Source organism: Dreissena polymorpha, chromosome 8 (genome assembly GCF_020536995.1).
Source record: "Dreissena polymorpha isolate Duluth1 chromosome 8, UMN_Dpol_1.0, whole genome shotgun sequence".
Lineage (NCBI taxonomy): Eukaryota > Metazoa > Mollusca > Bivalvia > Myida > Dreissenidae > Dreissena > Dreissena polymorpha.
The window spans coordinates 28,494,004-28,512,455 of NC_068362.1; the positions used below are offsets into that span (position 1 = coordinate 28,494,004).

The following is an 18,452-nucleotide window of genomic DNA, read 5'->3' on the forward strand; positions in this document are numbered from 1 at the left end:
AAGTTCACTCCGCACGTCTTGCATGCGATTCTCTTTAAAGCCAAGTCATAATATGGTCTTGGAATCCCACCGTAACCGGTACATCCTTTTTGCATACTGCAAACGAGGTGCTAGTACTTTTTGTAGTCTTCGTTTTCGCCATGGTCGTCTTTTTTGATCGAGCAGGACTCATGCGTTTAGCACAAACGTCACAACCGCTTACATATATCTTCACATCATGTCGTAATCCAGGCCAGTAATATCGTTGTCTAATATTTTCAAAGGTTTTCTTAATACCAAGGTGCCCTGATGCCTTGATACCATGCATGTGTTTCAACACAACTCGCCTTTGTTTCAACGGAACGATGACCTGCCAATACACAATATTGGTCTCAAACACATCCCATTTCCGCACTACTAAGTCATCTCTGACTTCGAGACGCTCCCACTGAATTAGTAGTGTCTTGAGGAAATTACTGCATTTTGCAACATCAGCATTATTTGGTCGTGCATTATCCAGGATACACTGCTTCAGACGTAAAAAATCTGCGTCAGCGTTCAAAGCTAAGACAATATCAGCTTTTAAATCAGTAAACCGGGGTTTCCTATATTCGATGATATCCATTGTAGGTTTCACATCTTTTGTGTCAGGACAACATTCACCGCACTGTCTAAATTGCCTCCAATTTAGATCATCAACATTTCCATGCAACCGACGTGCTCCGTGCTCTATATTGAAATCATACGACGCCGTATTGCTAACCGCGCGTCCTGAAGTTCCTTTGCTTTTGATAGAACACCTGTCTCCATTAATAAGTATCTGCTCTGATGCCAAGTCAATATGACACTGATGCTGCTTGAAAAGTCAAGATCTAACATGATTTCTCCATCAATGTATGCTATTACCGTCGTGATCGGGTAGGTTTTCCCATTAATGCGTAGGTCTACTGTAGTTTGACGTTTGATAGTAAGCGGCGTTCCACATGCCGCGAAAATGTCCTTGTCAAAACTTTTGAGGTCGGTACACTTTCCACGGTTCAAACTCCAGGTCTTTGTTGACATCAGCGAAAGTGTAGCTCCTGTGTCTATAAGACAGCTTACAGACGAACCATCGATGTGTGCTGTTACGAAGAATAAGCCGGTCACATTGAACGTGGATTTCTTAACTTCACCACCCTTACCACCTAAACGTCGGTCCATTTTATGTGACGCATTCGTATTTGACCTTTGGCTATAATTATACCTGGGAACATTAATGCGCCTTGGGTTCCATCTAGATGTTCGGAAGTTATTCCGCGATCTATATTAGCTCGTATTCCTAGGTTGAAATGATCTCGGGGCACTATTTCTTTGTCGTTTCCACTCACGGAACTTGTTTTGTAATTGTTGAATTGCAGACTGCAAAGACTTTAGGTCGTTCTGATGTTTGATCTGGCTATCGCACTCCGCAGTATTTGTTGCCAGCACCTGACTTGAGGCAAGGTGCTTTTGCTCAGCTTTGTAATTGGCTTCCATTTCGACTGCATGACGCACAGCATCATTCAGACTTAATGGTCTACCCTGTTTGGTGCGTATCCTCAACTCTACGCTATGAAGCGAATCTAAAAATTGCTCTTTTGCAAGGGTTTCTGTAACATTGGCTGGGGCAGTAGGGTAAGCCAAAATTTGTCAGCCTTCTGATGTCCTGCGCTAGTTCTGACAAGTTTTCCGATGCACGCTGTTTTCGTTCTCGAAGCTGCAACCGGTACAATTCTGTTTAATTCGGTGGATGAAACCTTTCTTGCAAAGCTACCACAAGCTCTGTATGGTCATTGCATTGTTTGGACAAATTTCCAAAAACACCCTGTACCTGACCTCTCAACGATACGGCAAGGTACTGTCCCTTCTCTCTTTCAGTCCATCTCTTCAACTCCGAACAAGCATCGAAATGCGCTTTATAATCGGACCAGGACCCGGAACCATCATACGTCGCAGGTCTCATTATAGCGGTATGCTCCTTGCTCGGGGTCTCCGCCTGAGGTCTCCGTCTTTTGGTCACATACTTCGGGGTATCTTCAGCATATTTCGGGTCTGGTGCACGAGTATGTTCCGAGATACATGGGCTTGACGCTTCTGGTTTCATACCCGCACCTTGAGACAGTCTTTTGCGGTCACGTAACCTTGTGTCCATGTAATCCATTTCTAGTTGTAGCCCGGAGATCTCACTTTCTAGTCTGAGCCTTTGGTTGTGTATTCGAAGTTGCTCTTGCTCTTCATACAACGCATCGAGCTCTCGGTCTCCGCCTGAAGCCATACTGTTGCTGTGAGTACTGGATAAAGGTCTGATATCCTGCTATCCTACGCCGCTGTCACCAAATTTTGTAACGTGTCTTCGACCGAGCGTCGGACTTTATAGTATGGTTCAGGCAATCATACAAAGCACAATACAATAGTATATAATTTTCCTCAAGCTACCTTGCTTTATGATTGGTTATTAATACAATAATTAGTTTGGAACGGTAAATCATATGTAATCAAATGCTATAATCATATGACCTCGAACCTCACTATTTACTTCGTTATGACTCCGAGTCTGTGTGACGCGATAGGTATGGAGCCTTGTAGTGTTTGTGTGAAGGTATGTGACTTATATATCAACTATTAGCGACCCGGGCTGCTGAGGAGTAGGAATCCAACTTCAAGGCTCTCAGAACGTTTGAAGAGGATAGCCAGTCTCTATGTGCCCAAAGTCCCTAATGTATGTTAAAAATATAATTCAATTACCTATTTTCGCGATGTTAACTTGACAAAATTGGATGCAGAACTGACTATTCATAGAAAAAACGTGCGATTTTATAATTTCTGCTGATTTTTGATCGCGCATGCGTAACAACATCCGCGCTTAAACTATAAACAAAGAAAAATATTACTTTTATCGTCAAATTTGGAATTTTACTATAACTTTTACTAGATAGTGTTACTTTTAAACTGTTTTTGGACTATTTAAACCACAAACTGTGTAAAATCAACACTGGAATAGTGGATTTTTAACTTTTTACATTAAGTCAGTCTCAAAAGACGCTTGTACGTACACTTTTTCACCTACATGATCCGGAGCAGTCTTCATCAAATATGGCGGCTTCGGCTTGAATCTTACTTCCGGTTTGGATCATCTTGTTTTTTCTCGGGAACTGCAACTTCACTAGTGGGAAATTGAATTCTATCCTTATTGCTCAGAATATACGTCCTTCTCCAGTTATCATCAAAACTATACCCTGCACACTGTCTTCAACGGGAAAACTGACTATAAACAATCTCATTTCGTACTTGCATTTCCATCTTCGAAAATCAGTGTATGGAACATAATATTTAATCACTTTAAGTATAGTCGTCGAAATAAGGACCATCAAATGAAACCAAGGAACCTCTTCAGACTATTTCTACTTATTTTATGTAGCCATGAATTCAGGGCCAACAAAATTCCCATGTGGTGAATGTCGAAAACCAGTGGCAAGTAACCATCGTGCAATTTTATGCGATATCTGCAATTATTGGTGGCACATAAAATGTGCAATATAAATCCAAAACTATACATACAACTGGGCAACACCTCTGAACCTTGGATTTGCTCTTCTTGTACGCCCCTACAGTTTACAGACTCTTTTTTTAATGTATCCACTTCAGACTCTCTCTTCGATGTATCCACTTCAGATATAAATTATGTTTCCGTATATGATGATACTACCAGAAAAGATTGTTCAACCTTTCAGGAAATTCGATCAGCAAGGAACAAACAGCCAAACAAATTTATTACTGCTCATCTAAATATTAACAGCTTAAGATACAAATTCACAGATATTCATTAACTTTTAACTGATAAAATTGTCGATTTATTGTTCATCTCAGAAACAAAATTAGATGACACTTTTTTAGACACTTTATTTCAAGTAAATGGTTATAAACTACAACGAGAGGACAGGAACATTCACGGAGGGGCATTGCTGCATTTATCAGGTCAGAAATACCAGCCCGTAGAAGAAAGGTCTTTGAAAAAGTTTCAATCGAGAACATTTGCTTTGAGGTAATTTTAAACAAAACAAAATGGATAATTTCTTGTGTGTATAGACCACCAAACTGTTAGGAAAACTTTTTCTTTGAAAATTTAATCTCATGTGTAGCCAACATTATATCTAAATTTTATAATTTTATAATAATTGGAGATCTAAATTTAGTTGTGTTACAAGTTTCCAAAGCTAAACCTTTACAAGATTTTATTGAACTTGTTGATTTTAAAAATTTGATTACATCTGTTACATGTTTTATGAAAAACTGTTCTCCATCTTTACTAGATGTTATTATCACTAACAACAAATACTCTGTATGAGTACATTAAATTTGCAACAGGTATAAGTGACTGTCACAATATGATCTGTGCGGTCATAAATAATTCTACCCCAAAAAATGAGAAACAAAAAATTCAGTACAAAAGTTTTAAAAATTTTGATATAGCCTCTTTTAACAATGATCTATCTACTATTTTGATTCCAGATTTATCAACTTTACAAAATACAAATGCAGACATAAATACTGTTTACAGCAATTTTGAATCTAAAGTTACTGAAATAACAGATAAGCATGCTCCTACTAAGCAAATGTATAAAAAAAAGCCAACCAATTACCTTACATGAATAGTGATCTTAGAAAAGCAATATATAATAAGAAAATGTACTATAACAAATATCTTCATTGTAGAAACTCTAAAAACTGGGAAAAGTATAGAAAATGTAGAAACATTGTAAATAAATTGAAGAAAATTTCAGTTAATAATTACTTTCAAGAAAGATGTTTAGGTGGATGTAAGTCTTCTGATTTTTTGAGTACAATTAAGCCTGAAAACTACATTTGGACTCAAATCGTACATCAAATCATTTCTGTCGTCAGTTGTCAAAACACCTATATACTGTTTGATTCCAATAATGTCGCTTTAATGGAATTACTATTTTTATATATTTGATTCTTAATATTTAATCAACTAAACTTGTTTTATTAGTAGTTCAATTTTGCAGTAGCCCCCGATTAATATTTTATTATTACTTTACAGTACCGCCCCTGGATTTTTTTCACGTCATTGTGTCTTCGCCTGTCAATTACGTCATAACTCTTTCTCTGTTCCAGTTGTAAGCTACATGCATAGGTCATTGGGTTTATAACGTTCAATTTTATTTATATTTTCTCTTTGATAGGCGTTTCTTTTTTCTTTTTTGATTTAATTATTATTAATTTAATTTTTAGCAGTCACATAAACAATCAAGCAATGTAATATGGAATTTTTACACCCATTATTGCTGCTTCTTCCTGTATTTGCGCGATGATTATATGAAATATTAACTTAATGACGCTATATTTTTAAATCTTTATCTATAAAGAAGGAATGTAGTTGACACTTGTTTGTAGTTTCATTTTATCGTTCGTCAAAAAGTTGTAACTCTGTTGCTCTGGTATCTTCAATACCATTGAGTAATTAAATTGTAATTAAATTGAATGCGTTTTAATTCCCTTTTATTATTGTTTGATTTGAGTTACAATGCTATGACGTTAAATGTATTATGAATATTGTTGGGCCAAGTGTGAGGTTGAGCGCTCTAAAACCGGTTTAAACCCCCAATGCTTTGCATTGACCGTTCCAAGGCGGTGACCCCAGCTTTATTCATATTTTGTGTTTATGTTGGTTTGTATTGTGCTATATCGTGCTGTTTTGTATTGTTTGGGCAATCGGTCACTTGCCTTAAATAAAGGACCAACTAATTGTTTTAAATGAGAATTCAATACTGCTCCAGCAGCTGGAGTTTCACTTCTTTATATTATATGTCTAAAAAATGTCCGGCTGAAAAACCCAAAATTATACTAAATGACAATTATAAAATGATTTTAGATGATCAGGATGTTTCGGAAATTTTTAATGACTTTTTACAACTGTTGCAAATGGTATTGGTAAAGATTATGCTTTGACTCAAACAACCACCCAAGCTTAAATAAAATCGAAGAAAGAACATTTACCCCATAAAATTTTAACTTCGAACATACAAACCATACTAAAATAAGTAAAATCATAGACAAATTTAATATAAAAAAAGCTACAGGAGTTGACAAAATTTCTGTTAAACTTCTAAAACTTGGTAAACCAGCATTAGTTGAGCCCATTACAAATTTAATAAATTTTTCAATTACTACTTCATGTTTTCCAGATAACCTAAAACTTGCTCAAGTCACTCCTCTATACAATAAAAATGATGCTTTACTAAAAGCTTATTATAGACCTGTAAGCATTTTACCTATTTCATCTAATATTTTTGAAAAAGTCCTATCTGAACAATTAACTGATTATTTCGAAACTATTATTTTTAACAATTATTTATGTGCTTTTAGAAAAGGCTATGGGTGCTTTAATAAGATTGTTGGAGGACTGGAGGAAGGCTCTGGATAATAATGAATATATTGCCGCTTTTTTAATGGATTTATCGAAAGCGTTTGACTGCCTTCCGCATGATATACTTCTATAAAAATTAAATGAATATGGATTATCAGAGCCTGCCACCAGCCTCCTACAATCTTACCTAACAAACAGAAAACAACAAATTAAGGTTGGAAATATTGTAAGTTCTTGGGGGTGGCATAGGCAAAGGTGTACCACAAGGTTCCATTCTAGGGCCCCTTCTTTTCAATGTATTTATAAGCGACATTTTCTACTTTATTCAGAAAAGCTCACTATATAATTATGCTGATGACAATACCTTATCTTTTCATTCACAAGATTTTAATGAAGTTATTAAAGTTCTACAAAATGAAAGTAACATCCTAATCGACTGGTTTAGGATTAATAAAATGCAAGCTATTCCAGATAAATTTCAGGCCATAGCAGTTGCTGCAAAAAATCTTTTAGTAAAAACCCCATATTCAAAATTGGAGACAGCAGCATAACATCTGAAGAAACAGTACAACTTCTTGGTATTGATATTGATTATAAACTAAACTAAGATGATATTGGGAATATTTGTAAAAAAACGGGTAGGCAATTAAATATCCTTAAAAGAATAGGTAAACATCTAAATAAGCTAAATAAATTGACAGTTTTCCATCCTTTTATATTATCCAAATACTTTTATACCTCCAATTTTTGCCCAATGGCCTGGCATTTCTGTTCTGAAAACAATACAAAGAAAATGGAAAGACTGCAAGAAAGGGCACTTAGATTTGTTTACAATGATTTTTCTTCATCTTACCATGATTTGCTTCAAAAAGTTAAAATTCCATCTCTTTATATTAGAAAAATGCGTACTATGGCTATTGAAACCTACAAAATTCTTAATGGGCTTGCGCCTGTAGTTCTAACTAATTTAGTTGTAAAAAGAAATTCTTTGCTGTGCTTGTCAGTTCTATATTTGCTTATGTGTACTTGCAACCTTTTATTTGTGAGGAAGCTGCTGACCAGTTCAATTCGAATCTGTTTCGATTTGATACCTCGTCTTTACCCACTTTTTTAGCTCATTTTGTGTTTGGTTTCTTCTTAGTCTTTAAACTCACAATTTTTACTCAAAATAAATCTTATCTTATCTTTGCTCATGCGGCGTTACTCGGACATGTCCATAGTGATACAGTTGAGATCTACGTGATAGTGGTTTTGACTTAATTATATAGCATAATAATGAGGTTCTGGTCTTTATCAACGCAATAAACATTAAACAAATGAATATAAAAACAACATACAACGATACATTTCTAGGCATTTATCAACAATGAATTAAACGTCAACAATGCTTACCGGAAATCAATGGACGCTTTTATTATATTAACTAAAAGGAACAATATACCCAAAGAAAAATGAACGTAAGTAAAGAACGGCGGTAGGTTAAAAATCACCACACTTTATATATTTAAGGAATCCCCTCTACCTCCAGTATTCTGGCGTAAACATTTCAACATCCGCAACTTCAAAAGTTTAGGACTTTTTATGGGTACTTATTGACATATAGTAGTAACAGAAAAAATAACTTTCAAAACGTTTGCAATTAGTTCTAACTTGACCCCCATTTGGGAAAGATTGACTAGTCTTATATACACGCTGAAGGCGAAAGGTGACAAACGAACGAAAGTAAAGCACAAAGCGTTATAAATCAAAATAGGTCAATATAAGCAGAAATGCGGAGTTATGACAACATGGAAAGAACTCTGTTCATGTATTCTCCAATTGAATATGTCAAAATAAATTAAATAATTATCTTCTTGATAAACGCGGTTTTATGTTGATATTCTGCATGTCGTTTGACAGTGACACTATGGTAATGGTCTTGCGCGCAAAAATGTACGGATTTCTCTTTTTCTCATTTATTTGCTTTGCTAATCAATGGATTAAACGATTCGAGTTGTGTACTTGACGGGGATAAGATATGAAGAGCTTTTATAGTACAAGCTTTTAAATAAGCAATGTGCATACATATTTTCGTGTGTAAACGTCATGGTAAAACCGGAACGTTGTTTTTCTTGCGTGACGTCTTTTTGCAACGTCATTACCAATAAAAAATGCCACGCGATTTCTGTCAAGCAGAAAGTTGGCTATGAAAACGATAAAAATCCTATATTATATATCACATGTTCATGATACACATACTCGTTATGGTTATCTGACCAGTATCATGCAAAATGGGCTATATGCGGCTTGCTAGGCCCTAGACTTCATTCAGAAAGACTGGTCAGGCCCTATGCTGTTCGCTTAAGGGACCGCGAAACCTTGCGCGACTTAATAGCGGAAAGGGTAGCTCCCGGCATATAAAGGATAACCCATTTTCGCATGGCGCAAATAATATTGCTTAGAAAAAATGCGTAGCATCTGATTAAAATGAAAAAAAACACACACTATTAACCACTTATATGGTGTTCTAAGTAAATAAATAATTTAATAGATAAATAACAAGGTGACTATATCATTTTCAATATATATTTTTATTTGGACGGAATTAACTTACTCAATCAGTAACAACAAATATTACCAATTCAAAACAGTCTTACAGTATTTGTCTCCCTTTCATCAGTTAATTATTCTGAGTTGTGTGTAGAAGTTAAGCCATATGTATTTACAGGTGATACAAATATTTATTAAATGCAATGCTTCAGAAAAATATGGATGCACAGCCAACAAAATCTCAATAACTTGATTGTATATTCCACTTAAAATTACTTATGAATGTCCAGATCACGTTTGTTTCCTTTTCAATTCAAAATGTTTGTTTCTAAAATGCAATTTTTAATTTTGAAAGAAGTTGTAAATGAACTGATCTCATGAGTTAACAGGACATAATAAATAAACGCAAGATAAAATCAAATCAGTAGCAGCTTTGTGACTTGACCAACAGTTATCTTACACACCTCTTGCAATCTTAATTTAGGTCGTAAACTTCATATGTACCAAAAATGTTTTTAAACTCATAAAAAAACTCATGCATTTCCTGACACATTCAATTTGTAAATGGCGATGAAATGGTCATAGCCAGCATCAACGACAAATCTTAAATAGGAGGCTTTTGTGCGAACATCAATATCTTGAACTTGCAACTGTCCATCCGTCTGGGGAATATCTGAAAAGAAATTTAAAGATTTGAACAAGAGCATCGCATAACGGGTGCCAGGCTCCGCTACGGGTGCAGTTTTGAATAAATGAAAGCTTTACAGATTTTTGTTTAAAGGTCATAGTAACATTGACCTTTGACCTAGTGACCCCAACATGGGTGTGGCGTGTAGAAGTCATCAAAATGCATCTAAGTATGAAGTTTCAAAGTTGTAGGTGGAGGCACTTTGATTTTAGAGCCAATGTTAAGGTTTAAGCACGATGCAGACGGGGGACGTCAGACTGTGGACGCCGGACAACACGACGAGCTGGCTATGACAATACCTCGGGTTTTCTCCAAAAAACGCCGAGCTAAAAAATAAAACTAAAACTTATAAGTATTGCAACTGATTTTTAATTAAACATATTGATTAAAAGAATACACAGCATTTTTAAAACCAACGCAATATCATTTTATTTTCATACAAGAGTTCCGCGGTCGGAGATGACCGCATTGAAGCCGGATTTTTTATTTAAATGACAGGAAAGTACCTTTCGTGTTTTTGTCAATGCAATACTTAAATTACTGAAATATTGTTCAAAGGTCAAAATGAAATGTAAGTACTTTTCAAGGCATGAGCAAACCTTGTGTTATGTTTTGAATGCATATAAAAATTTTAACATTTTAACATTGAAGGTCACAGTGACCTTGACCTTCAAATGAATGACATTGAAATGAGCAGTGGTGATCTTCTAGTACTGGCCAACCTTTATGTCAAGTTTGAAGACTCTAGGTACAAGCATACCAAAGTTATAACATGGAATAAGAACTTTAACATTTTTACCTACCAAAGTTATAAGAACTTTAACATTTTTACATTCAAGGTCACAGTGACCTTGACCTTAGAATGAATGACCTTGAAATGACCAGTGGTCATCTAAGTGTGCTTGCAAACCTTCATGTCAAGTTTGAAGACTCTATGTCCAAGCATACCAAAGTTATAACAATTTTAACATTTTAACATTTAAGGTCACAGTGACCTTGACCTTCAAATGAATGACATTGAAATGACCAGTGGTCATCTTCTAGTACTGGCCAATCTTTATTTCAAGTTTGAAGACTCTAGGTACAAGCATACCAAAGTTTTAACATGAAATAAGAACTTTAACATTTTTACATTCAAGGTCACAGTGACCTTGACCTTCAAATGAATGACCTTGAAATGTCCAGTGGTTACTTACTAGTTCTGGCCAACCTTCATGTCAAGTTTCAAGACTCTAGGTCCAAGCATACCAAAGTTATAACAACTTTAACATTTTTACATTCAAGGTCACAGTGACCTTGACCTTCAAATGAATGACCTTGAAATGTCCAGTGGTTACTTACTAGTTCTGGCCAACCTTCATGTCAAGTTTCAAGACTCTAGGTCCAAGCATACCAAAGTTATAACAACTTTAACATTTTTATATTGAAGGTCACAGTGACCTTCACCTTCAAATGAATGACCTTGAAATGACCAGTGGTCATCTGTTAATCCTGGCCAACCTTCATGTCAAGTTTGAAGACTCTAGGTCCAAGCATACCAAAGTTATACCATGAAATAAGAACTTTAACATTTTTACATTCAAGGTCACAGTGACCTTGACCTTCAAATGAATGACCTTGAAATGACCAGTGGTTACTAACTAGTTATGGCCAACCTTCATGTCAAGTTTCAAGACTCTAGGTCCAAGCATACCAAAGTTATAACAACTTTAACATTTTTTATATTGAAGGTCACAGTGACCTTGACCTTCAAATGAATGACCTTGAAATGACCAGTGGTCATCTGTTAATCCTGGCCAACCTTCATGTCAAGTTTGAAGACTCTAGGTCCAAGCATACCAAAGTTATACCATGAAATAAGAACTTTAACATTTTCGAGCACGCCGCCCGCCCCCCCCGCCCGCCCCCCCCGCCCCCCCGCCCGCCCGACAACATCAATCTATAAGCCGAGATTTTTTCGAAAAAAATCCGGCTAATAAAATGTAATTGGTTGATGTATAACAGAAAAAGAAACAAAGTTGAAGCAAAAGAATCTTAGAAAATCCTATATGTTAAGTTACAAAATTGAAACTATATTTGTATTTCAGTTAAAAACTAATTCATGCACATGCCAAGCATGCTATTGGGAAATTCCAAATAATCTGTGCCGATATTTATCTAAAATATGACCATAATTATTAAATGTTTGGTCATCAGTACCAGCTGAGCTCTTTATTCTGAATATAACTACATGTATAAGAAAATTATAAAAATTTGATTGCGTAGCTCATTATTTAAACATTTCTGTCAAATACCAACTAAATGCAGGTTTTTGGATTGTCTGTTTAAACAAACAAAAGTATTAAATTGGCATGTAGTTTTCATGTATTTAGAATAAAAGATGGAGGCAAAGTACCTAAATAATGATTCTTATTTTTATTAGTTCAAATTTTTCAAGTTCAGTGTTAACAGTTAAGGTCCTATTGATCAGTATGTGCATATAGCCTTTCAAAAGTATCAGTATATGCTGAAATGTGGGGAAAATATTTGGAAAATATCAATTAATGATAATAAACATAAACACAAAATACCCTTTTCAGTCACTGGTTCAAAGCTTGAAGCATCTGGACTAGTGGACTTCTCAATCTGCAGGTGTCGGACTGCAATAATGAAGTTTTGAGTTATTACAAAAATAGTTTTGATAACTTGTATTGCAACTGAAGATGAGGAGATACATTTTCTTAACTGACTGACAAAAATTCTTAGTTTCTTTTTGCAAAAATAAGACATCCACAATTTGAAGTCACCGCAAAGTTGTCATTTTTTTTATAAAACACAAAATTAGAAAATAAAAATATAATTGATTGTGCAGTATATGGAATAAAGTCAGTGAGAGACTGAATGTAAACCAATACTTACTGTTGTAGCCAGTAATGGAAACTTTCTGCACATCCGCAGTATTGCCAAAGCTTAGGATAAACTCTTGTGGGAAAAGACCTGTTGATGACCAGAATGTATCATCAGACCTAAAACGAACAGACAACAAGAAATGTGTTTGTCAGAAACATGTCCCCTTCTGCGCCGCTTTGATTTACTTTTTTTTACCTTTGACCTTGAAGGATGACCTTTTACCACTCAAAATGTGCAGCTCCATGAGATACACATGCATGCCAAATATGAAGTTGCCATCTTCAATATAGCAAAAGTTATTGCAAAATGTTAAAGATGGCGCAAACCAACAGACAGACCAACAGACAGGGCAAAAACAATGTCCCCCACTATAGTGATGGGGGACATAAAAATATATTGATGCTATTTTCCTTCAATACAAGATGTGTTTGTGAAACACAATGTCCCCCTATATGACATTTGACCTTGAAGGATGACCTTGACCTTGACCCTTCACCACTCAAAATGTGCAGCTCCATGAGATACACATGCATTTCAAATATAATCGCTAGCTTCAATATTACAGAAGTGACATTAAGTGAGCAATTTTGACCCATATATTTGACCTTGAAGGATGACCTTGACCTTTCTCCACTCAAAATGTGCGGCTCCATGAGATACACATGCATGCCAAATATCAAGTTGCTATCTTCAATATTGCAAAAGTATTAATAAAATAAGCGATTTGGGCCACATATATTTGACCTCTGACCTTGAAGGATGACCTTGACCTTTCACCACTCAAAATGTGCAGCTCCATGAGATACACATGCACGCCAAATATCAAGTTGCTATCTTCAATATTGCAAAAGTAGTCATAAAATAAGCGATTTGGACCACATATATTTGACCTCTGACCTTGAAGGACGACCTTGACCTTTCACCACTCAAAATGTGCAGCTCCATGAGATACACATGCATGCCAAATATCAAGTTGCTATCTTCAATACTGCAAAAGTATTCATAAAATGAGCGATTTTGGCCACATATATTTGACCTCTGACCTTGAAGGATGACCTTGACCTTTCACCACTCAAAATGTGCAGCTCCATGAGATACACATGCATGCCAAACATCAAGTTGCTATCTTCAATATAGCAAAAGTTATTGCAAAATGTTAAAGTTGGCGCAAACAGACCAACAGACCAACCAACCAACAGACAGGGCAAAAACAATATGTCCCCCACTACTATAGTGGGGGACATAATAAAAAACAGTTAATACAAACATACAAAAATTTAAGGTATTGATAGGTCTGAAAGAAGTTTTATAAGCTTTCTTATTTAAAGAGTTAGGTTTATGCCTTACTAAATTTAAACATACATACGGAAACACTTTCAATTTAAAGTGAAGAAAGCTTTGTGATTTGTTTACACATTTTCGCGATCGTTGAAACAGCAAACTATATTTCTGACTTTCACAACAAAAATTGACATACAACAGTTGTGTGGTACCTGCTTTTGATTTAAGGTCATCACAAGGATTGAAATCAGCAAAATTCTATTCAGCCAATAAAACAACTTGCTGTGTCGCCTACGTCAAGTAATAAGTTGCAATATTTTACTGGTTCTCGGGGCCCTCATTTGGCCGTTTTTTGGGCCGAAATTCGACCCATTCCCCCTTAAAATAGTATACTTTTTTCACCTTTTTCAGCTAAAAATTCCTTCCTCAAAAAAAGAAAAAAAAAGGTGTTTATTTTTTACTTTTATACCTTAGTTGCCAGCTGGTATTGTGCTCTTAACCTTTTATTAAATGTATTTTTATGTAAATTACATTAAAATATAGAAATTTTAAGTGCTGAATGCTGAAAAGATCTTCTAAAATTCCCCTTTTCGCCCAAAACGACACGAAATTCCCCCCTTTAAGGACCCTGGCCCCATTCCCCCAAAGTGTAGCAAGGGCCATGGGTTCTAAGAATCTAAGAATCGCACTTGGAGTTTCCTATGTCTTCATTAAAGATAGCAAGTTCAAAAAAATCTGTTTTATTTTAAAGTTAAACAATCTATCAAAACATACTTAAGTCCGTTCTTTTTCATATTCCTAAATTGGTCTTAATTGTTTACCAAAGCAAAGTTTTACACATTGTTTTTTATAATACCTGACTAGCAAATTTTATCGGAAATGTCCGAGGTCCGACATCTTTCTTATGGGTTGCCTTATTGTCATGAAAGATATTTCCTTAATAACAGATCAATTTAGAAAGGCAACCCTGATCAGTTCAATTCTTTCCATCAATCTGTTCAGCAATCTTTTTTCATAAGTAAAACTCTAAAGACTTAAATTAGTTTGGAAATCAACATATAGTCCAACCGAATAGTCTCACAAGTTGGGTTAATTCCTGGCATCTCATAAGAACCCTCATTAAACAAACCTGCATGACGTACTTGTCAAATCTGAATGAAAGCATCTCCAACTGCCAGTATAAACTGATTTTTGGTAATAAAATGTTGTATTTTAAAGAAAAAACATAACTGCAGTGTTTTTTTTTCAGTTTTGGGGGAAGGGGGTCGAGTCCCCTGAGAAGGGGAAAATTCGCGCGTAAAAGGGGAAAAGGGGGAAATTTCTATGCTTAGCTAGTTACAGTACAAAATCAAGTTTAACACTATAATTCACCATACAGAGGGAGAAAAACTCTTTTATTCATTAACATGTTATGTTCATGTTCAAAGTTCAACATTTTTGGGCTTTTCAGCGAATTTATCAATTATTCTGGTGACCTCCTATTCACCAAGTCTCTCCGTGTGCAGACAAAGTCTGATCAGGGACTTCAGTGTAGCTTCCCCAAGCCTGTTTCTCTGTGGCGTGCAAAGCAGGTTGAGCAAACTAATCAGTCTTTCAACACTCTCTTGACCGGACGTTTCTGGCGTTTCACTGCTGGCATTTGAAGAAGACTGACTTTTAAGTTGTACTTGTTTGAAAAGAATATCAATTTATTTTTAAGTTAAAACAGATTTGTCAATTTTTTTACGATAGCTTTTGTTGTTGTGCAACATGTTGGAATACGTATGGTTTGCGGTAGATGTCGTAAAGCGAAAGTCGTGATAGTGAACTATGTACGGTTTGCGTTGAAGGCTAAAATAAAGTAAACATGCGGATGCAGTTGAGGAAAATTGTAGTAAATTCGTAACGAAAGACGTATTTAAATGAGGTATTGATTAAATTGAAAAACACTTCCAAGATGGGAATTTTAAAAATATTTGGGGGAAAAATATATACTCTAAAGATGGGGGAATGGGGCTGAATAACGCCGAATATTTCATAATAAAAAACACTGAACTGTAAAATTAATTTTATAAAAAGCATAAATTGCATGTATTTAAAATTGTATTATACTTTATTGATTGCTACTTTAAAGCGGTTTGTCAGATCTTTGTTAATTCATTTTTTATTTAAAATTAGTGCTGTTTAACCTATTTACCTCAGAATGACCTGACGAAAAAATAAACAACAATGGCTGACAGTGGTGTTGTTTTTGTTGCTAAGGTGGTAAAAAATGAAGATTTTTGTTATAAAAATGTTATAATCCAATGAAGTTAAATCAACTATGTTTTGTTCGATCATTTATCTGATATATGAAGAGAATTTCTGAATATTCCTAGGCTAAAGTACTACTGCAATTTTGAAGTATACTGTTTTACATTCGATTCTTACCCGTCCAGCATGTTCTCAGGCGGGTGCCTCTGGTCATTCGATGTTGCCAGAACAATACTGGCGCCTCCACCTTTTCCAGCAAGATCGTACATGGCTCAATTTAAAAATAAAACTTCTTTCAACTAAAATCAACAAAGTATGTGATCGGTGTCGCTAGACGTTTGAAGCGTTCTTCACAACCGTTCAACCGATTGAAATTTGTATTTGTTGTGAAAACTGCGTTTATTTGGTTAAACTGCACTATGATTATGTTAAAAGTATTACAAACTACTTACTAAAATCAAAGCGCTGAAGGCACTGAAGATGTTCGCTATTGCATAATTTAACACGCAATTCATTTTTCAAAATCAATCGCAAGTTTAAAATGAACACACGCCATTCAACTTTAAAAAGTGTGTGTCATAGCGCACGGGTCGAGTTTTGTGTGCACTTTTTATCATCCTTATTATTTCATAGAAATAACTAAGACAAAATAAAAACAGCATGCTTTTTTGGAAGTTCTGAAAGCAAAGAAAGTATGATGAAAATGGTAATGAGAACTTAATATAAAGAAAATTTGCAGTCACCATCATATTAAAGGAATATTTTTTCTAATATCAAATGACTATCTCACCAAGAATATAAATTCATAATGAAAGTTCCGTGTACAAAACTTTTGATTTTTGACACCATATACAAATTCAAAATATACAATAATCTTCGTATCTTGTATATGGAGGAATAAAAGTATATAAACATTGCTGTTTATGCTTTACTTGTTACCCGAGCAGTTCACACGGTGTCAACAACGCTAACATAAACATAGGTATAGAGCACTAATGCGCTTTTAGGCGAAGCTGTTTCAGTTTTCATCTTAGTGACTTTAACATAACGCCAACAGACACGCATGAATATTTTCGAATATTTAATAAGCTGATTCGATATACAACCTCCGAATTTTTGCTACATCACTGCGTATGTGCTCAATTCAAAGGATGTAGCACTGTTCAGTGTAAGGAATTCCGGACTACTCTCTGTATGCTCAAACGACACAAATTGTGGCCCTGTTACAATTACGCGTTACAATCCATCTCGCAGAATTTCAATTTCGCCTCCAAGATGAGAAAACAATCATTAGCGAAATAGTATAGTGTCACGATAAGAGAAATTCGTTTAATTATCATACCACAATGTTTGCCGTACTTGGTCAGCACGTCTGGAAATCATTCCTTAATGCGTCGATAGGCTGCCATTATTAACAAGTTTGCTATTTTGAATTCAATTTTGTATAAAAAAAACATTGTTTTTAAATGTGGGATTTTCAATTCGCAATGAGATTTGTAATGACCCTCGTCATGCGAAAATGGGTCTTATTCCATATGCGCCCATCATATAAATAGCCCACTCAGCTATCCCTCCTTCTGGTAAGGAGAAACATAACATATTGAGTGATTTTAAAGCGAACAGCGTCGCCTATGGCCTGACTGCGCAAGAGCACATGTTGGGTTTAACAAAAGCTTGCCGAAACGCATAAGACCCATTTTCGCATGACGGCGCTATTGGCGTGTGATTTAAATGTGACGAAAGAAAACTGCGTTTAAATCAAATATAAACATACGATATATTTCGATAATGAAGAAAGATACTCATAACAAGGCATATGAGGACACATATGAAGTGCTCTCCCGTAGTATATTTTTTATTTACTCACACTAATGTGTGGTTTGACAATGCTAACACACATTTCATGCGGTGAATATGCATCTTACAAGTGAAAAACACAACACAATAGTTTAACTTTTGTTTAATTGTATTCAATTATTTAGAAAAGTAAATTGCTAACTTTATTTTAAAGTCGGCGTATACGCCGACTACATTTTTAAAATTGTTATAAATATATTTAATATAATATATTTAGTTGTTTTCGGTTTTAGCGATTATAAAGCATTTTCGAGGTTGCCTATAGTATGCCTGAGTAATTGATGAACTCATATCCAACTGTCAATGTATTGAGAATTGTGAATATAAACAAGCTAAACCTTCTACTAAGCTTCTACTATTGCGTTGCTAGCACCCGTAAATACAAAAGATCGCCGCTATGTGTTGAGAACCAAGAACGCTTTCCAGAAATACCCGATGTAGTAGCTTCAACGAGGTTATTAAACAGGTCATTCGTATTATTATTATAAATTATTTGTTATATTCGGGTTAAGCGATTATGATTTTTTTTAGTCTATCGTATCGCTGAAGTTATTGTTGAACTTATGTTCAACGTTTTATAAATTGAGAATA

At 35.2% G+C, this 18,452-nt stretch overlaps 1 protein-coding gene across 1 annotated transcript; it reads right to left on the bottom strand.

Annotated features, from left to right (window-relative positions):
• Positions 1-8,936: 8,936 nt before the first annotated feature.
• Positions 8,937-16,366, bottom strand: LOC127841110 (intraflagellar transport protein 25 homolog). The gene is made up of 4 exons (XM_052369677.1): positions 16,182-16,366; positions 12,501-12,607; positions 12,173-12,241; positions 8,937-9,587 (listed from the first exon to the last, which is right to left on the bottom strand). The coding sequence occupies exons 1-4, from the start codon at positions 16,271-16,273 to the stop codon at positions 9,448-9,450; spliced, it is 408 nt and encodes a 135-aa protein (XP_052225637.1). The 5' UTR covers positions 16,274-16,366; the 3' UTR covers positions 8,937-9,447.
• Positions 16,367-18,452: the final 2,086 nt, after the last annotated feature.